We start from the raw sequence: 21,218 nt of genomic DNA on the forward strand, positions 1-21,218 counted from the left end.
ACTCACCTCATGAATGACGTGAGCATTGGATATCAATGCAAAAATGCTAATGATATATTCACTAGAATCAGGCAGTATATTAAAAGAATTATGTGTTACAACAGGATAGAATTAATTCATAGAGTGAAGTATGATTCAGTGCTAGGAAATCTTTCCTAAAAACTTACCAAATTAATATGAAAAAGGAGAAAAAAACTCTAAATAGATGCTGAGATTCATTTGATAATTCAACATGCATTCTTGACATTAAAAAATTAAAATCCGCAACTCTTAGTTCACTGAAATACGTGATCACTTCCTTAACATAATGACCAAATGCCAACATCATGCTTTGAGAACAACAGGAAAAAAAAACTTTCAGTAGATACGTATCTACTATAATTCCTAATTCCTTTATATTAACATCAAGCAAAAACTATGATTTAATATAGTTTTAGGTGTTCAATTTAATACAGGATATTAAGAGAACTACATAAGATGTATAAAAATTTAAGAGGCAAAATTATCTTTAGAATCACATCTTGGGTGATATGATTACACACTGGAAAACTCTAAAAAAGAAACCCCAGGAAACTAAAATCAGTACATTTCTTACAATCAGAAAACATAATGGATTCATTCACAAAAGTATTAACAGATGAAGTACCAAGGAATAAATTCACCAACAAATGTACAAGATCTACTTGAAGAAAATTTGAAAATGCTACTGAGATATAAAAGTACCCTTGCATAAATAAAATAGGAATAAAATAAATAAATAAAAAATAGAAAGATTCAAAATTATAAAGATGTCAGACTTCCCTAAATTACATTTGAGATTATTTCAATGAAAATGCCAACTGTTTGGCAGGATGATAAGGAATGTTATTAAATTACTTAAAATTGGATAATAAATATGTGAGAATACTTAGAAAAAAACTGAAACAGCAAAAGAATGAGACCAGTTAAATTCTTTTTTGTCAAATTATAAATCTACAATTAAGATTGTTAATAGCACAGAAATCAGTGCTATTAACTGACTTATTAAGTGAATTTACTGTATCAGTAAAACAGAATATAGAGCCTAAAAGTATACTCAGATCCACATCTAATAAATGTAATATGTTATTAAAATAGCATTTCAGGTAAGTGGGGGGAAAAGAAGGATGATTCAAAATTACTGCAACAATTTGCTAATTATTTGTGAGGAAATGGGATTCTTACATCATTCTTCACTCTAAAACATATGATAGATGGAGCAAAATTTCAAGTATTAAAATATAATTACTAAAAGAAAAGCATGAATGTTTTTGGAATCTGAAAGTGGGTAAGGCCTTTCAAAACCTAATAGAAACCTTACAAATCACACAGAAAAAAAGTCAGATAAATGTGGCTTCATAAGAAATTAACATTTACTATACTCTGAAAATAAATACATGAATGAATACATAGATGAATAAATGACAAACTAGGGGGAAATCTGTAACACAGTATACATGAAAATTAATTTCTTCACTATACTATAAACTACAAAATCGTAATACAAAGATCATCAAAGAAAAGAATGGCAAAAGACATTTACAGAGCTTAAGAAAGAAAGATATACAAGGTTGCTGAAACTCACTCATAAAAATTACAAAGAAAACACAGTAAGATTTTTCACAGATTAGTAAAGAATAAATGTTATTACTAATCAGAATCATCTTATTAAACAGTGAACGACGAAAAGTAGTGAGTAAATAGTGACATTTGGGGAAGCAGGTGTTCTCCCACACTGCTGAGAAGGTACAATGGTGCGAGCTGCCTGACCAGCAATCTGACAAGTTTTACCTAAATTTAAAATGTATGGTTTGGCTGAGCAATTTCGATAAATCTTTCCTAAGACATAATCACACAAGTAAGCAAAGATACATGCCCAGGGAGCTTTTTCCAGGATTTCTGGTAATTCTGAAAATACCCTGAAGACAGCACAGTACTCAGAAAACGCACAAGCCTGACAGACCCACTCATGTGACAGAGTGCTGTTCAGTCGCAGAAAAGCCCAACCTGGAGAGCTGCACTGAGATCTGAGAAGCACTGAACTGGTAACACTCACGTGAGAGCAAGATAAACAGTAGGTGCCGCATGCTCCAATTTCTGGGGAAAACATTAGGAGAAACTCTTACCCGGTGGCACCTCTGCTGAGGAGGGTCACTAGGGGTCCGGGGGTGATGATGTGGACTTCTTACTCCATACCTTCTGCAGGGATGTTAGTAGGGGTGAATTACAGACACAGCTTTCCTCACCTTGAATCTAGCCCGTCTGCAATGGCGGTGGCACATTACTTCACAGGACTGTCCGCTGCGTGTCTCTGTTCATGCTTGCATGCCCATCTTCCTTGCACACCTAAACCTTGTCCCTTCCAGGACCGACTCTAAAGCCAACGACTCCACGAGGCCTTTCCAGACTCCTCAGAATAACACTGCACTCTTCCTTCTTAGCACTCCCATGGCACTTAAACTACAACAGACAGGTTTTTCAGTCTTTTTTTTAACAGTTTGCAATTATTCAAATTAATTTTGCTTAATTTAGCTTGCAACAATTTTGCCTTTAATTTACTAATTTATTGTTTCAATGTTTTTATTCTCTATTTTCTTCAGTTTTTAAACACATTAAGAGAAAACACACTTAACTTTATCCTGTCCTCCCCACCCCATATTTTAGTCAATGTGAGGCACAGTATTTGATAAATACTTAATACTTAATAAATACTTGTTACTTGATAAATACTGTTAAGTGATAGTGATAGTTATGTGACTGTTATGTGATAGTTCCTGCAGTATCCACGTATTATTTTTTTTAAAAAGGAGATTTTTGTCATTTGTGACCCAAGTTCTTAGGTCATATAGCCCACATTATATTTTCTTCATTTAAAGATGTGCAGAAGCTACAAAACCCACTTTGAGTAAATTCATATTATGTATATCTGACTCCCATTCAGGGGAATCCTAAAAATGTGCGATTTGACAATTCACAGTTCTGATAGTAGCAGACCACTTACTTAAATTAGCTAATGGTTTTGTACCTATTATCTCCATATAGAAAAACAAAACATAAAAACCTAGGCATTTAAAACATTTTAGTAACATGAACATAAGAATATTAAATCATTAAAGAAAAGAAATGAATATATAACAATGTAACATCAATCAATTTTACCCAGTGTAAGAAAAAAATGTAAGCTTTATTTTGGTAAGACATTTCAGATTCCCTCAGATCACAGCATACCAATAAGCAAAACATACACATACTGATTTTATACTACATGTCAAGTCCTGAATTCCCAATCCCAGGAAAGCAAGCTGCAGAATACTAGTGCTGATAACAACTACAGGTAGTATTTGAAACAAAAATAAATGAGTTTTCAGCACTTAAGTGAAATGAGGCTTTAATCAAAAAGAGACTTAATTCCACAGGGCGTCTTTTTTCAACAGTAATTAATTCATTCAAGTCTGATTTCAAGCTCAAGTGACAGTGTTATGTTTGAAGCAATTGAGAAAAGGCAATCAACATGTAAGTGGTATAATACAGTATGTACTAGATTTGGGGGCAATCTCTAACTGCATTCAATTTTTAGACCTTGTTTTGGAGTCTAATTAAACAAGAACTAGAGCTCTGACCCCACTTGGAGGAATGCAGTGAAATTGCCTTGTCTTGGCACAAGGCACGTTACAACATCGACGCTCTTTAATCAATCAGCTAACTGATTCTCCAACAGCATACTTCCTCCAGCTACAACTTTGAGGAACACACAACTTTTACCAGAAGAACATTCTGTACTTCCAGTTTTAAAAAGCAGACAATTCTATGGAGGCAACCATTTGAATATCTGAGTATACACACTGAGGTTTCTGCAACTTCATGCCGTAAGAGAAGTTTTGATTTCAGAAGTATCATTTCATGAACCCAGCATCAAATATTTACACAATACATGTTTCATACAATATTATTTTAGAAACTTCAAGTGGCATAAAATTTTTATCAAATTCAAGTTTCCAGTGATTTTAAAAAAAACAAAAGGCAGGTTACAACTGTTTTTGATCAACTGAAATATCCAGTCATAGTTATTATCTAGAAAATGCTAATGTTATGTGAAAAAATTTAGTCAAAGAAATGATTTTCAACCTTTTAAATATGCACAGCTAAACAGAAAATAAGAGGTTTGTCTGGCATATGCGTAATTAACGTCAAGGAGCTTTACAACCCTCAGCTGCTATTAGAAACTATTTCAGGTTTTACATAATTTCCACAGTCTTAATACCACTATTTTCATTCAGATAAAAGAAATGACCTTTTGAAGTCACTGACATCAGAAATGACACTTATGGACAAGAATGATAACTAGAAGCTGAGGGAAAACAGGTCTTAGCAGTTTCTCTCCAAGTATGAGGAAGGCCATATAATCAATATACAATAGATACAATAGTTTAATGGGCACTTTTCTGTTTCCCTCTTAGCCACAAAAAAACAAATCTCTGCTCAAAGCAGTCACACTTGAGAATGCTATGGGGTCTGCATATGATTTTCCCTAATTTCCTAACCACTCAGACCCTGAAATCCAAGTAAGTATTTCAATGAAAACTTTTCTCTCATTTGCATGAAGTCTGAGTCACTTTATGTAACCCACACTAAAAGTGGGTTATCTTAACAATGTGTCTTGTTATCTTTATTATTCTTAACATGACAAGGAAAAAAGCTCCAGCTGAACTTCAGACAACTCAGAAATATGTACAAAAAAATTTTTAACACAGTTCTTTAGATTTTCAAGTAAATGCACCCAAATCAAGTGTTATCAAGCTGCTAACTAGCAGCTACAACTAATGAACCATTTAAATCAGGTTGTAAATGCTTGCTAAACTGTGTTTACAAAAGCTTCTTCTTGAGAACTATAAGGACTGGAGTATTAGACTCCACACACTAGCTACGTTCATGAAGGAATTCTGTTGACCAAAGTTTAACCTAAAGCCAATTTTCTCAACTCCTTCCTCTCCCCCAAATTGTTCAAACACATTTTATGGTCCAGAAGAATATGAAGCAGGGTGTTTTATATGGCACTGTATCCTTTCAGAAACCTAACATTTCAGTGAACTGGGAGACTTTCGCCACATACTCTGTGTATTTACAGGTACTGTTCTATCTGCGCGGCATAATCTATACTGTGAGCAAGTGTGTTGAGTCAAAGGATAAGCTGAAACGCTATACTGTGACAATATATTCACTAGAGGGTTAGCATAACTTAAAAGGAAGGCATATTAGTTATTTTAGTAATTCCACTGTTTTTGTTGTATGGGCTTAACATTTTTTTTTCTTTTCTTTTGATTTTGCATTTCTATCTGAGAGAGCATCTTTTATTTTTAAGATGTGTTTGAGAGTATAAAGAATATGCTAATACAACTTAATATAAATATAAATAATATATAAGCAATCTATACGGCTACACATAAACAGGTCCAGGTGTCAGACCACTGACGTTGTACTTTCGGGATTCACTCGAATCAGTCTGGAGGCATTTCTCAGGTCCTGGAGTTGCTTGGCAGGTTTCCCCACACCCTCCTCAAACCTTTTTTCCACCACGGGGAGGACTGTTTCATACAGAAAAGATGCATTCTGTCTGATAAAAGCCTTCTTCTCTGGATCTTGCTCACACCGAAGGCTGTAATCCACATGCTGAACAGCAACCAGAATGATCTCCACCAGGCTCTCCAAAAGCACCATGTGCAGCTCTGGGAAATACAGCTTCAGTGCCTCTTCTAAGAAGCCCATGGTCTGCTTGGTGAACGCAACCACCGTGTAACTCAGGTTCACCCAGCAGTCATCCCCCGTGTATTGCTCAAAGTTACTCACCCCGCAGCTCTTCATTTCCTCTTTGAGTTTCCCCAGGGCCTCCGGAGTCATCAAATTCATCCTCCTCCACATCTCCTCTGAGTTGCGATGCTTAGTGGCTTCGATGATGATTTCTTTGTAACTATGCAAGGCTCCTTGGATGTCTTTCACCAGAAGGGCGTGGACGATGAAGGTGAGGTCGAGTCCGATGTCGCCCAGCTGTTGACAATGCTCCTTCGCCACTCTGACGCACTCGGCTGCTGTGGAGAGGCTCTCCTTACTGTCGAACACCTGCTTGCTGAAAGCATCCACGAACATGCCCATGGCTGACCTCGCCCAGACGACAAAGGCAGAGTAGCAGCCACTGTCGGTGCCTGCAAAGTCGGTCTCAAATTCCCTGGCCGTCTCCAGAAGGCTGGTAAAGAAGACGTGGCACAGCTTATGAATGTAGAGTAAGGTGGCCCCTTCAATGCGAAGCTGGCGTATTGCAGTGTGTACAGCTGCCGCCCTGTTTCTCAAAAACAGCTCACAAGCCTTCGTGCACTGGCCAAGCCGGATTAGTTGAGAAACTGCCCTGCGGGTCGCCTTGGGACCACCTCTCAGGGACCGATCCGGGGAGAGTTCAAAAACTAGTACCTCGGTGAGCTGGCGGACACGCTCATCCACTCTCGCCCTTAGTTCTTTCACAGGAGGTGGGCTGGGCTTGTCTTCTAGGTAATGGTTCAATTTATCCAGGAGGTCAACGGCACCTTCAAAGTCCCTCTGGGCAATACAGACATCCAGGTCTTCAGGCAATTCTTGGATCCATTCCATTGAGAGGTCCACCTTCTCTTCTTCTATCTCGGGAACAGTTGGTTCGTCATCGTCTTCGTCCTCAAACGGGTTACTGGCCTTGGGGGTCACTTGGGGTGGCCCTCGGGGGGCCGCTGCCTCCTCCTGTTCCCTGCGTCTTTTTTCACTGAGGGCCCTCTTGGTTTCCTCCAGCACTTCCAGCCACTCCCGTTTGATTTTTGCATTTTCTGCCTGAAAAATACGGCTCTCGGGAAACATTAACAGCTTGAACATGTCCTTCATGGGTGGGTTGTCCTTGACATTGACCACAGCCAAACCATCCAGGGGATAAAGGGCGTTGTAGCGATACATTCCCCGCCGCTGTGGCAGCCAGGTGGCCACCAGCAAACAATCGTTCATGAGAAAGCCGTGCACCCGCTGCAGCTGGGCCATGTGGTCCGCCTCGTATTCCACCAGGTCACCATTGTACACTAGGTACTGTCCCGGCGTCTCCAGCAGGTGCCTGCAGCCTTCCACCTTCTCAAGCAGGGTGGTGAGGGTTCGCTGCTTTCCTTCCTCGCCTGGCCCAGAACCGTCCCGGGAGGCGCCCCCGGGGCTGGGGAAAAAGCCGGTCTGGCCCCGGAGCTGGTCACGGCCCCCCGCGCCACCTCCTCCTTCCTCCCCTCCAGAGGCGGCGGCGGCGCCCGCGGCAGCGGCAGCAGGCAGCAGGGTAAGCGGGATGCTCTCCAGGCTGCTCTTCTGCTCGGTCAGCAGGTGGCTGAGCTGATACATCTCGCTCTCCAGGTAGGAGATCTCACGGGCCGTCTCTATGAACTGCCGGTAGTTCTGGTAGACGTTGCGCTTCAGGTTCTGCGCCGTCTCCTCCGCCAGCGCCTGGATGCGCTGTCGGTGCTCCTGCAAGTCCCGGTCCCCGTCCGACTGCTGTGAGAGCTGCTTCACGTACAGCCGCGCCTCGAAGCCGCCCGACTCGAGCTGCCGCCTCAGACGGCTCGCCCCACTGTCTGACATAGCCATCGCCATTGCCGCCCGGACTCACGCAGCCCGTGTCACTACCGCCGTGGCCGGTGCCGCCGCTGTGGAGGCCCACCCAAGCCGGGACAAACTCCAGGGCTAAGGAAGCAGGATGGAAGAGAGACGAATACGCCTGCGCCCGGTCTGAACTTCAGTCACTGCGCCTGCGCAAGGGGCCGAGTGCCGGCGATGCGCCTGCGCAGGAACTTCAGAGGCCTAGGACTCCTACGCTGGAGAAGCTACAGCGGAAGTGAGTGGAGCGCGGGGCAGAGCGATGTACGTACTACGAGGTGCTACGCATGGGCCGAGTGTGTCGTTGGTGTTTGACGTTATTCGTGAACCGTGAGGACGGTAACCAGGTATCTGAAACCTTCAACCCTAGTTTTGAGCCTACTAGGTGGTGTCATGCTGAGTTCTTTTTTTTTTAAGGCCCAGAATCTTGACTTCGGCGTTTGGAACAAGCTAAGCTCTCGTTCTCGAGCCCGTTTTCCCTGAGTCTCGCGAGATCGGCGAACTGACCAGACAGCCGGTATCTCCTAGGCGCGCGACTGGGCCCTCAGACCCCCCAGGACGTGGAGTTACCCCCTCTGTACCTCGGCAGCCATGGATGAGGACCTGGTTTTGGCACTACAGCTTCAGGAGGAGTGGAACTTGCAGGTCTCGGAGCGCGAACCGGCCCAGGAGCCCCTGTCTCTGGTGGACGCGTCTTGGGAGTTGGTGGACCCTACCCCTGACTTACAGGGCCTGTTTGTTCTGTTCAACGACCGTTTCTTCTGGGGCCAACTGGAGGCGGTCGAGGTGAAGTGGAGCGTGCGGATGACGCTGTGAGTCCCGAGCCCTGCTGGGGACGGGGCCGCCGGCGGCCCTTCTGTCTCCCCTCGCGGGCGGCGGCGTTAGCTCCGGCTCTGGATTTGGGGCAGGCGGCCCCACAGGGATTATCTTCCTTCCAGCCCCTTCCCTTCTCACCTTAAACGACTTTAAGAAAGCCCGTGGCCCATCCCGCGACAGTTTGACTTGTAAGGGGCGCAGTGAGAGAAAAGTGTGTTTCTTTGAATCTCACTTCACTAGAAAGGGCTTCCCTGGTGGCTCAGACGTTAAAGAATCCGCCTGAGACCTGGGAGACCTGTGTTTGATCCCTAGGTCGGGAAGATCCCGTGGAGGAGGGCATGGCAACCCATTCCAGTATTCTTGCCTGGAGAATCCCATGGACAGAGGAGCCTGGAGGGCTACATACAGTCCGTGGGGTCTCAGAGTCGGACACAGCTGAGCGACTAAGCACACAGCACAGTCCAAAGGCCCTTAACGGTTACTAAAAAGCGAGTTAACGCTTATCTGATTTGTCTTATGGGTGTGCTTTAGGACCCAGGTAAGAGAAACAGCCAGAATCTGCCCCAAGAGAGAGTGCCAGGGACACACTGTGTGGTGTACTTAGCAGTGAGCTCGGGAGTCAGAGTGGGGAAGGGGCTCATGTTCTCATATTTCTGGATCCAGGGGATCTAAAGGGATGCCTTTAAAAGGATCCCTTTCTGACACTCCAGGTTTGAGAAATTCTGATTTGAGATAATGTACCCGGTATATGAACGGAGTTAACAAGTAAGTCTAAGAAGTCGTTGTGTACCACTACTTGTTTTTGAATTGATATCAAAGCATCTAAAATAAGAGAGAAGATCTGATACAAAGTTGTGTGTTTAAAGTATCGATCTCTTTCATATAGGATTCCATTATAATTTTGGACATATGCTAATGGAGATCTGGCCTGCTATTACCACTATAACTGATTGAGCATAGCTTGTAGGGAGGAGACAGGGAGCAGCAAAATAGGATTATCTTCTTCAAGCTGTTATAGCCTGGTAAGGGTAAGGGAAGCCACTACTCGGATGAAATACAAGTATCTCCCAACAGAGTGGGTATACTCTCAAGAAAGCTATCCTTCATAGAGTTCTCTCAGTCTGAACTGTCCAAGAACAGTGAATAAGGATTTTGCGCTTTCGTTTCTATTTTCCTTTTGTGTATATTTGGTGATTAACAATTTTTGTGGTGGTTGTTTTCCAGGTGTGCTGGGATATGCAGCTATGAAGGGAGGGGTGGAATGTGTTCCATCCGTCTCAGTGAACCCCTTTTAAAGCTGAGACCAAGAAAAGATCTTGTGGAGGTATTCTTTGCATAAACCTGATTCTTAGCTCAGTAATTTAGAAACAGTTATTATTAGACTGCTGTAAATTAACCTGTACATGTGGGGGGAAAATCAGTTTTCCCTCACTGCAAACTTTTATTGTGGGGCAAATAATGATTACCTTATATTCTTACAGTGTTTCAAAGTTGGAGGCTTTCAGGTATGTTAGCTACTTTGATTTTTACAACAATCCTGTTTATGTTCAGTATGTGTTATCCTTATTTTTATAAATAAGGTTCAGATAGACAAAGTAGTTGGTTTAGAAGTAACCAGAAAGTTAAGATCCAGATCTTTTTATTGAGACACACAAATTTTGATTCTCTTCTGTTCAGCCACCATGGTGTCCTCCCATGACATATAGCTGAGCTGGCAGAACAAACCACTGTGAGGGCACACTTCATATCTAGAGATGGTGATCACTTCTAATAGCTGAATGAAGCAGTAGGAGCCCTCAGCTGTGTTTAGTTGAGTCCAGTAGTTGCCTGGAAATCCTCAAGATATATCTGGTGTGAGTTATCTTGCCTCAGTTGTATCACTTGAAATGTATGCACAAGAGAGCATAGGTGGTAGAGGTTGGATGGGAAATAAGTTAAAATATGCCTGGAAATATGTTGTGTAAGGATAACAAAAAGTAGTGGGTTTCACAACAATGTGAATGTACTTAGCACCACTGAACTGTACACTTAAAATAGTTAAGATGGTACATTTTTTGTTACTTTTTTGTAATCACAATTTTTTTTTAAATACTACTAAATGTTAAAGTTGTACAACAGAAATACTCAATAAAAAAAGAAACTAATAAAGGGTCAAAACCCAGATGAAATAGAAAGGTGGACATAAAAACAATATCAGCTATTATATTAAATGTAAATGGACTAAACATTCCAGTTAAAGACATGGAATGGCATATGACATTAACCAAGATGTGATTAAAACAAAGACACATATATGTTAAATATAAAAGGATGAGAAAAAGCATATCTTCCAAATATTAGACAACAGAAAATTGTTAACGGCTATCTAGTATTAATATAAAGATTTTAAGGGAAGAAGTTTTACTAGAAAAAAGGGAGACATTTTAAAATGATAAAATAACCTATTAAATACAGACACATAATGACCGTAAAAGTAATAGCATAGGTTTAAGCTTTAAACATGAAGCATCAATCAGCAGAAATGAATAAGAGAAATAAGCAATCTACAGTCATAGTTGTAGATAAAAACACAGCTGAGTTAGTAATTCAGTGAAGAAGCAGGAAAAAAACAGTAAAGCATTTAAAAAAATTAAACAATATGATTAACCAAATCAACCTTACAAGGAGCGCTAATTGGAACAGCCCTGATTGAAAACTGAATTTGTTGCATAAACAATGTTGGCTTAAATAACACATGAATGATTTTTTTCTTAAGGTAATAGGCAAGAAGAAAATGGGAACTATGTGGTAATGCTTCAAGTGAGCATTTGCTGTTGGCAGAAAGTTATAATGTAAAGTCAGGAGTAAGATGGGTGGAGGAAGAATAGAGGGACTGGCCTGTATTTGAAGTAGCTTCCTAAATTATAATGAATAGAATTCAGAAAAGGAAAAAACTTTAACTGGTTAAGGAGGTAAAGAAAAGTTTTACAGATCTGGATTTCATTACTACTAACATCAGCACGCCTACCACTCACTGTGTTGAGTACCTACTGTGTGCCAGACTAATCTAGTTATTCTAGAATTTGCTTTTGATGTTTGTTGTTGTTCAGTTGCTAAGTCATGTCCAACTCTTTGTGACTGCAGCCCTCCAGGCTCCTCTGTCCATGGGATTTCCCAGGCAAGAACACGAGTGGGTTGTCATTTCCTTCTCCAGGAGGCGAGCCTAACAGGACAGAATTGAATTCTGACATGTAGACATGGTAGAGGAGACTACTTTTGGCAGAAGGAATGGGTATGCTGTGGACAAAAGTGAGGCCACTAGGCTTATGGCATATTTAGGTCTAGAAGTAGTTGTTTTTGACCATTTATATTACAGTGGTGGGAAATTGAGGTGTTTGGGGACAATGATGTATAGATAGAGCCTAAATGTGGGAAATGGTAGATAAATAAAAATGGAAATGTTCAGTAAAATGCCATGTACCATTTTCAAGACATGTTTGAATTGAACCAAAAATTAGGAACCTAAGTTGTTTCTCTTTAATGAGAATAGTTATTATTTTAGAATGTTGAAAAACATCTGAAATGTAGAATGACCTTTAAATTTGAGTCTCAATAGAGTGGCATTGTCTTGAAAAGATGAGAATTGGTAAATGTTTGATTCTTGCATTTCTTTATTCATATAATTCTATACAACTAAAATTCATTAATGCCAATCTAGTGTTTCTGATGAAAATTTAAAAAAAAATTATGGAGGATTATGAAAAAAGCTATGCTTTTGAGGACCTTTATGATTTTCACTTTTTTTAGAATAGATTATGAAATATCAGCTATAAATGCTTTTGTAAACTTTATACCTAAATTATTCCATCCTTGGTATGGAATGAGCAGTAAGTTTTATTGTTTGTTTTAAAATTTTACATGATTTAAAGTCCTCAAACTACAGAAGACTATACACAGAGAAATCTTGGTCTCCCCCATGCCTCTATTCTGACCTTTTCACCTATAAAGGATACTGTTGTTAGTTTTTTTCCTATCATTCTCTTTGGCCAGTATTTATATCCACTCTTATCTACTCCCCACCACATAGCATACTTCTTATATAAAATGCTGAGTACACTCTTCTGTACCTTGCCTTTTTCTGTTAAAACAATACATTCTATAGCCTCCTCCATATCATTTCATAGAGATACTTTTCATTCTTTTTTATGGCTACATAGAATTCCATTATGTGGCTGTACCATAGTTCTTTCAATGAGGCCCCTATTACTAAACATTGTTTTCACTCTTTCACTATTGTAAGCAGTGCCACAATGAAATACCTCATACACGTGGCCTTTCATTTTAGTCTAGGTGTTGCTGAGTCTAACAATAAATGTGTTTGTAAATATGTTAGATGTTACCAAATTTTCCACAAGGGTTGTACTATTTTGCATTCCTACCAGTGATCCCTGGTGGCTACTGAGCCAGATTCTGGCTAAATCTGGCTAAATCTACCAGATTCTGGTAAAGAATCTGCTTGTCAATGCAAAAAACTGGGGTTCAACTGGGGTTGGGAAGATCCCCTGGAGGAGGAAATGGCAAGCCACTCTAGTATTCTTGCCTGGGAAATCCTACAGACAGTGGAGCGTGGCGGGCTGTGGTCCATGGGGTTGCAAAGAGTGAGACATGACTTCCTGACTAAACAACAGCAACAACAATTAGTGATATATGGGAATGCTTATTTTCCCTTAGCTTTACTAATAGAGTCAAACTTTAGTTTTACCAGTCTCAATAAGCAAGAAGTTATATACTTATGTAATAACTCACATATCTGTTTTTACAAATGAAGTTGAGCATTTTTTCATATGTTTATAGATCATTTATATTTCATCTTCTGTGATCTGTCCATGACATTTGCCTATTTTAAAATCAGATTGTTGATCATTTTCCTGTTGATTTTTAGGAGTGCTTTATAATTTAGGAGTTAATAGCCTGTGAGATAGTTGCACATATATTTTCCTGAGTTTGTTTTTTTCACTTTACTGATAACATTTTTTTCCCCATACAGAATTTTAAAATTTTCATGTAGCTGAATTTATCAGTCTTTTCTACTGGATTTTGGTTAACAATTAAAAAGGCTTCCTTTGAACAGGAAATTAACCTGGGATCTACAGGACTTTGGATATTATATGCGAAGTTTTGGGAATGTATGCTTATATAATTTTTCTAGAAAGATGGTTCATGACTTCTGTCAGTTTGTGAAAGGAGCCTGTGATTCAAAGAAGGTTAAGACTCCAGGTAGAGTCAGAAAATGCATTTTTATTTTCAGAAGCACCATAACAAATTAATGTGATTGTTTTTTGTTTCAGACCCTCTTGCATGAAATGATACATGCCTATTTATTTGTCACTAATAATGATAAAGATCGGGAAGGGCATGGTCCAGAGTTTTGTAAGCATATGCATCGCATCAATCGCCTGACAGGAGCCAATATAACGGTATATAAAGCCACACACATTTATCATATTTAGTAGTTATTTATTCAGTATTTCTTGGGATTTAATTAAAAATAGAGAACTGGGTAGAAACAAATACTGTGTTTGAGGATTTCCCAGGGCAAATGAGGGGCCCAGAGAAGCAGACCGGCTTATCTGGGACCCCATAGTAGAAGACAGCAGTTCTAGTGACATCCCTGAGATCTCGAACCTCTGGGAGCAGCTTGTGCAGAGTTATTGCAGGCCTGAGTACCTCTCTTCTGGACTATTACTAACATCTCCTAATTACATTTCCTCATTGTCTCTTCCTTCAATCTGTCCTATATTCTGCTGCTATTATATGTTACTCCCTTCATCAGAAGTCTGTGACTTGCATTTCTGCATAATGTGGGAGGTGGGAGAGCCTGGGGTCAGAAAGCAGGAAGAGCCAGGTTGCCTACTTCCCGATGCTGGCGCCACTGATGGTGGGACCTACTTAAACTCTTCCATGCTTTGGTTTACTCGCACTAAAAGGAGGATGATAACAATCCTTAGGCTACTGGATCCTTGTGAGGGCTAGAGAAAACGCAACCAAAAACATTTTAGTGCAGTTTGGGTACTAATTAAATATTAGTTGTCTTTGTTATTATACATTCATTTATCCAGTAACCTTACTGTTCCTTTTTTTTTCACTTTCCACAACTCCCCTGCCTATGTTTCTAACGGAACTTTTCATCTCTGCCTTTCCTCATATAGTCTCTCCCTAAAATGTGCCTCTTCTATTTTCTGTCAAAATGATCTTCATCTTTACAGTGGGATATAACTTCTCCCTCCTTTTAACCTCCTCAGCAGATATGTAGCCTTTTACAATGTTACATTCTGCTTTCATACCCCAATAGGGTGGCTCTTACCTATCTATACACACCTGCGTGTCTTTATACACACCTGCACAAGATGTGTGACATAGTGCCTCTACAAGCACTTCAGTTCAGTTCAGTTGCTCAGTTGTGTCCGACTCTTTGCTACCCCGTGAATCACAGAACGCCAAGCCTCTTTGCTGCTGCTGCTGCTGCCGCTGCCGCCAAGTCGCTTCAGTCGTGTCCGACTCTGTGCGACCCCATAGACGGCAGCCCACCAGGCTCCCCCGTCCCTGGGATTCTCCAGGCAAGAACACTGGAGTGGGTTGCCATTTCCTTCTCCAATGCATGAAAGTGAAAAGTGAAAGGGAAGTCTCTCAGTTGTGTCCGACTCTTAGCGACCCCATGGTCTGCAGCCCACCAGGCTCCTCCATCCATGGGATTTTCCAGGCAAGAGTACTGGAGTGGCCCCGCCTCCCTGTCCATCACCAACTCCCGGGAGTTCACCCAAACTCATGTCCATTGAGTCGGTGATGCCATCCAGCCCTCTCATCCTCTGTTGTCCCCTTCTCCTCCTGGCCCGAATCCCTCCCAGCATCAGTCTTTTCCAATGAGTCAACTCTTTGCATGAGGTGGCCAAAGTATTGGAGTTTCAGCTTTAGCATCAGTCCTTCCAGTGAACACCCAGGACTGATCTCCTTTAGAATGGACTGGTTAGATCACTTAGCAAGTACTGAATTTAACTGAACCAAAACAAATATTAATTCCTACAGAGATTAAATGCCTTGGTGTGTTTAGTGTTTAGAAATTTCCTTATTTTAAAAAGCAGTAAAAGCCAGTGTGATGGAAAGGGAGAGTACTCACCCTCCATATATTATTTTCTAGCTGTCAGTTTAATTTTCTAGAGAGCTCACTTCATTACTGGACTAAGGTCCTTTAACATCAAATAAGTGGCTTGCTTTAACACAGTCACATAAAATCCAGATTAGCAAAGGAATTACGCAGTTGCTAGCATAAAAGACATTCACACTTTAAGCAAAATTCTAGTGTACTTCCTGTTGTTCAGTTGGAAGAGAATTCAGGAGGTTTTTATCAGGTAGACAGCTCTTGCTTTCCCAGGTTACATTCTGTTATAGCAGACTCCATGGGGCATCCACATTGAGGACAGTTTTTAGTTAACTACATTGTTAAAGTTACAGCCCCAGGCTATAGAAATTACAGAAGTTGGAATCAGAATAGATCCAATTCCCTGTCTTTTTTACCACTGAATTACTAGGCGAGGTGTTCTCAACATAAGAGAGAAGGCAGGGTCTTAAAAGCCTCCTTGTTCCCAAACCTCTGTCCTCACAGTCTCTTCTGCACTTACTATAATTTGCATGCTTGCCAAATAATAGAATTTGTTTGCTTATAGTAGAGAGATAGTGAATATAAAACTATCTGTAGAGTTACAAAAAGCTTAGTATTGTTTCCCACAAGGGGAATTTATTAAGAGCTTAAAAAAAACAAACCTCATATGCTGCTGTTGCTCCTTACCTTATATAACTAATAACGTTCCACTGAGAGGACAGGAGGAAAAGTTCCTCAGTCATTTGGAAGTATCATTTGTAAAATGGTGCCGTGCCAGCCTCAGTGCCACCATGTGGGAGGGCTCACCTTCCTTTCAGCCTGAACTCTTCTCTGTCTGTCTGCTGCTTAGGTTATAAGTAAGAGTTCATCTAGAGCGTGAAACAGAGGGATCCTGTTTAAGGACTGAAAAGCACATTTAAAGAGAATTTGTCTCAGTGAAGTTTCTCATTCACTCAATCACCACTTACTGAGCACCTTCCTTATGCCAAGCTGGTAATAACCACTACGGATACAAGGATGAGAACATTCAAACCCTGGAGAGCTTTTCACCTATAAACAGATACAGTGGTACCCCAGAAAGCTTGTTGTGAGGAAATGAGCAGAGCTGGGCGAAGGTGGAGAATGGATTTGGCAGAGGCAGCCTGAGACCAGGTGCTTGTGTGTGGGCCCAGAGTTGATAGGGAAGAGTCCTCCGGAATCCTTTGGAATGGTTATCTATAGGGGAAATTTCAACCTAAGCAGTGGGAACACTTACTGATTATGACATTCTATAAAATCTTTATCCTAGTTTTTCATCATTTAGAAAGTGGGTTTCTAAGACTTGTACCATGTATAGAAGCTTTTTGTTTTTTTAAATTTGTCTTCTAGTCTCACATTTTTCTATCTTTACATAGGTTATGTAGCACTAAATTATGGGAATCTGCTAATTCCCATTAAAATGAACTTTTGAAGAGAAGCTAAATATAGTTACTATCTTTCCCAAAACATAACTTCAGAAAACCCTTGAGAAGTTGGAAAGTTTAAAAAGTGGCTGCTTGTTTATTACATATATTTTCTTAAACTTGTTAACTCGCCTACTTAATGCTAAGAACTGTGTCTCGGCCCAGGTGTACCATACTTTCCATGACGAGGTAGACGAGTACCGTCGACACTGGTGGCGCTGCAACGGGCCGTGTCAGAACAGTAAGCCGTATTACGGCTATGTGAAGCGTGCCACCAACAGGGCACCCTCCGCCCATGACTACTGGTGGGCTGAACACCAGAAAACCTGTGGAGGCACTTACATCAAAATCAAGGAACCAGAGAACTACTCAAAAAAGGGCAAAGGAAAGACAAAACTGAGAAAGCAGCCAGTATCAGAAGCAGAGAATAAAGGTAAGTCTGCTTATAGTCTTCCTGCTTTTCCACTACCGTGGCTAGTTCTCTGAAGGACACTCAGAGAACTGGCATTAAGATAAAGCTTAAATTAATTTATTCAAAAGAGAAAAAGGCAAAACAAGAAACTTGGTTTCAACTGAAGCCCATTTTAATTTTTTTAAAATTATTTTTCTCTTATTAGACATAAAACCCTTTTTTGAAGACACAAACATTTTTTGAAGAAAAGAAAAAGATAAAGCTTAAAGAGTGTTTCTTGTGTAGATGTTTTCAAGTGTGGACTTAAAGTGGAAAAAAATCCCATTGTCCATAAAACAGTGGTAGAAAAATATATTTTGCTCTATATATTTGTGAGAAAAAGTGGGAATAGTTTCCACTGCTAAAATTTAAGGGTAAAGTCCCTTTCCCTCTCCTGACTCACTGGGTCATTAGGAAACAGAAGGCAAAAAAAAGATTGTCAAGGTAAAAACAGTAATTCAAATAACAATGCCCGGAATGTAAGTCCTAGCTACACCCCTTCCTATCAGTTGGAGTCCATCCAAGCAACTTCTGTTGATGTATGTATTTTCATTAGAAGAATGGGAAAAGGATATGGCACGTATATGCTAACACTTCAAGATTTACCCCTTTGCTCTGCAGTTCATAGTTACTGCCCTTTGAAGGGGTAACCAGGTTACTAAAGTTAATGTTTCTTCCCTTGGGAAGTTGTTGATTGGATGTGATAAGGATTCATGGACATAAGCTTTCTCAAATCTGAAACGTTCACTAAGTTGAGAAACTATAGAAGAATTTATGTCGAAAGATTATATCCTGTTTTGTGAGCTGGGAAGATAATGCAGTAGCAGATTTTCCCCATCTGGGACATGGTTTTCTTGATAAAAGTTATTGTGCTATTGATATTTGCATGATAGAAATGCTTATCTAAGTATGAGATGGTGTTTTGTTTTGAAGAGAGGGTGTTTTGTCCTTTATGTGTTCTTGATATCAGAGCTGTCTGACTGCTGAAGGTTGTCCTCCTGTTAATAGAGAATTACAGTATAGTTCTAAGTTAGAACAAAACAGTATTTCTTCATTTGGAAAAACTATCCATTAGCTTAATACTTGTTATGGTATAAATTTTGAATCAAGGAAAAATCTTGCTTCTTTTGCAGACAAACCGAACAGAGGGGAGAAACAGCTGTTAATCCCCTTTACCGGGAAAGGTTATGTCCTAGGGGAAACCAGCAATTTTTCATCTGGGAAATGTATCACTTCACATGCTATTAATGAAAGCCAAGAGCCTTTAAGTCAAGACCATTCAGCAAATGCCCTGAGACCTCATTCTAAAACTGAGGTGAAATTTGAACAGAATGGTCCAAGTAAAAAGACTTCCGTAGCATCCCCTGTTCTCAGTACCAGTCATCAGAATGTCTTAAGCAACTACTTCTCTAAAGTGTCCGTTGCCAGCAGCAAGGCTTTCAGAAGTGTGAGTGGGTCTCCAGTGAAGACAGTGGGCGACAGCACTACAAAGTCGGTCTCTGCCGGTTCTCAAAGGAGGGTTACATCTTCTAGGACATCTCTAAGAAATTCCTTAAAAGCCATGGAATCGACATCTGTCACTGTGCCCCAGGATGCAGGTGGGCCTGAAGGTAAACTCCCAAGTAAACGACCCAGGATAGAAGACAAGACTTTTTTTGACCTCTTTTTTATCAAGAAGGAGCAAGCGCAGAGTGGTGGTGGTGATGTGACGAGTAGTTCGCATCCTCCAGCTGCAGCGCAGAGTCCCAGCGGTGCATCCGGTCAGAGCAGGGTGGTGCACTGTCCCGTGTGTCAGGACGAGGTTTCGGAGACACAGATTAATGAGCACTTGGACTGGTGCCTTGAACGTGATAGCACCCAAGTCAAAAGCTGAAAAAAATCTCTGAAAAATGAACGGGCCTCCAATGTCCACCTTTATTGCCTCACTACTACACTCAGGAATTCCTGATTAATAAGATTTGCAGGCTATAATCTAGTTCATCAATATTAAATGTTCTACTTTATATAAACATATGAGATTGTAATTAAAAAGTATTTTGCCTAGAGGTGCTATACTCTTGTTTTATGTACACTGGAGCCCAGAATTTCTTCTGGATGCATTCATGTATAATTTTTAGATACTTCTTTCTGGCTTTTAAAAGTATTTAAATCTGTTAATCTTTTTATTTATTTTCCTTAAAACATTCAGTGAGGAATTCTGTCAGGTATTTGGTTAGATTGAGTATTTCATTATTAATATTAAAATTCATTCCCAGAACTGCCAGTATCCATAGTGTCAGACATATTGACCAAAATTACAAACTAGTTGTTTTAGGGTACTCAAGGTTTTTGGGTTTTTTTCTTCCAAATTTTAACATTTCCTGTATTATAAAGATTTTTATTTTTCTGTTTCACTAAAAGGTGGCAGATTTTATAGTAAATAGATATTTATAGTAAATATTATATAGATATGTATTCTATATATTGATACTTATAGTATCTACTTATAGATAAGTATAGTAAAATAAATTTCTTTTGGAATATCGCTAGTAACAAATAGCTACTGTAATTCTGTAGGCCAGAGCTTAGCTGTTTTCTCAAAATTTTAGATGCTAACATAACAAAGTTGCCTAGTTTATGTACAAGTGAAACATCATCTGGAAACAGGATTATGAACCTTAAGCCAAAGTTGAAACCATTTAGGAATACCATTTTGCCTATGCCAAGTATTTCTTTTAAAAAACATTCTTTTTTATGTTACAACAAAGGGACAAAGATAGTTTGATGAAATTTACTTTGTTGTCTCATGGCTATAACGCCAGCCTGTTGGCATATTTTCAAGGCCTTAGTTCATAAGTTTTTTCTTTTTCTTTGTTGCAACATGACTTTTACATACATAGGTGCAGCTGGGCTCCCCTCTATGTGATCACTAGAAGTTACCCTAGAAGGTGTCCTCATGGGCGTCTCTTGTAGTCAAAACCCACAGCCCCCAAGTAACCACTGTTTTCATCTGTCACCTCAAGTTAGTTTTTGAACTTCATGAAGTCGTATCTTTGTTGCTTTGGGTAGCAGAAGTTCCTTCTTTTCATTGCTCTGTACTGCTTGTATGAATATGCCAATTTATCATTCTAATATTACTGAACATTGGCATCATCTGTTCAGGGCTGGCCATTGGTGAACAGAGCTGCTAAGAACATTCTTATTCGTTTCTGTTGAGCATATCCCCAGACTGGAAATGCAGGGTCACCAGGTCACCAGCTTCTGTTTAGCTTCAGTAAATCCTGCCAGTTTACCTACCAGCAATGTATGAGACATTATTGTTCTGTCCTTTTCATTTTTAGCCTATCTCAGTGAGTGTTTATGAGTTTTGATTCTTCTGAAGCATGAAGTTAAACCATAGTATTTAATAAATATTTATAAATGACTTAAAATGTGTATTATGTTGAATATATACATTTATACTCATACAAGATCATTTAACAAATTATGTTTAGGGAACATTTTTTTGTGTGCCAAAACCATACAAAGCTCTGGTTCTATAAAGTATATGATAGCCCACCCATGGCCTCAAGGAGTAGTACAACCTATCAGGGAGTGAAACAAAAGCAGATTAATTTCGAAATAGTTAAGTGCTGTGGGAACTGGAAAGGACAATCAGCCCAGCCCAGGGCTTCAGGAGATGGAGGAGACAAACTCTACACCAAAGTTGGGTGTTCTAGGGCAAGTCAAGTTAGTCCAG

At 40.1% G+C, this 21,218-nt stretch overlaps 2 protein-coding genes across 7 annotated transcripts; one reads left to right on the forward strand and one right to left on the reverse strand.

Moving 5' to 3' along the window:
• Positions 1-3,181: 3,181 nt before the first annotated feature.
• Positions 3,182-7,801, reverse strand: EXOC8 (exocyst complex component 8). The gene has a single exon (XM_027530930.1). It carries the CDS (start codon positions 7,651-7,653, stop codon positions 5,476-5,478), a length of 2,178 nt encoding a protein of 725 aa, XP_027386731.1. The 5' UTR covers positions 7,654-7,801; the 3' UTR covers positions 3,182-5,475.
• Positions 7,802-7,859: 58 nt separating this feature from the next.
• SPRTN (SprT-like N-terminal domain) lies at positions 7,860-20,910 on the forward strand. Of its 6 annotated transcripts, none has more exons than XM_027530931.1 (6): positions 7,893-8,003; positions 8,074-8,468; positions 9,697-9,796; positions 13,800-13,928; positions 17,215-17,482; positions 18,634-20,910. In XM_027530931.1, exons 2-6 carry the CDS (start codon positions 8,248-8,250, stop codon positions 19,371-19,373), a joined length of 1,458 nt encoding a protein of 485 aa, XP_027386732.1. In that variant the 5' UTR covers positions 7,893-8,003; positions 8,074-8,247; the 3' UTR covers positions 19,374-20,910. The 6 variants fall into 6 exon arrangements, with proteins under 6 accessions (XP_027386737.1, XP_027386733.1, XP_027386732.1 ...); XM_027530935.1 differs by having other exon boundaries at positions 7,896-8,003; positions 8,074-9,010; positions 18,634-19,545; XM_027530933.1 differs by having other exon boundaries at positions 7,902-7,920.
• The last annotated feature ends 308 nt before the right edge of the window (positions 20,911-21,218 follow it).

Source organism: Bos indicus x Bos taurus, chromosome 28 (assembly GCF_003369695.1).
Source record: "Bos indicus x Bos taurus breed Angus x Brahman F1 hybrid chromosome 28, Bos_hybrid_MaternalHap_v2.0, whole genome shotgun sequence".
Taxonomy (NCBI): domain Eukaryota; kingdom Metazoa; phylum Chordata; class Mammalia; order Artiodactyla; family Bovidae; genus Bos; species Bos indicus x Bos taurus.

Bases quoted from the DNA above. Each gene is read 5' to 3' on its own strand.
- EXOC8 (XM_027530930.1), bottom strand. From the start codon at position 7,653: ATGGCGATGGCTATGTCAGACAGTGGGGCGAGCCGTCTGAGGCGGCAG.
- SPRTN (XM_027530932.1), top strand. From the start codon at position 8,248: ATGGATGAGGACCTGGTTTTGGCACTACAGCTTCAGGAGGAGTGGAAC. The intron at 8,469-9,696 runs GTGAGTCCCGAG...GTTGTTTTCCAG, and splicing joins TGGAGCGTGCGGATGACGCT to GTGTGCTGGGATATGCAGCT. The intron at 17,483-18,633 runs GTAAGTCTGCTT...CTTCTTTTGCAG, and splicing joins ATCAGAAGCAGAGAATAAAG to ACAAACCGAACAGAGGGGAG.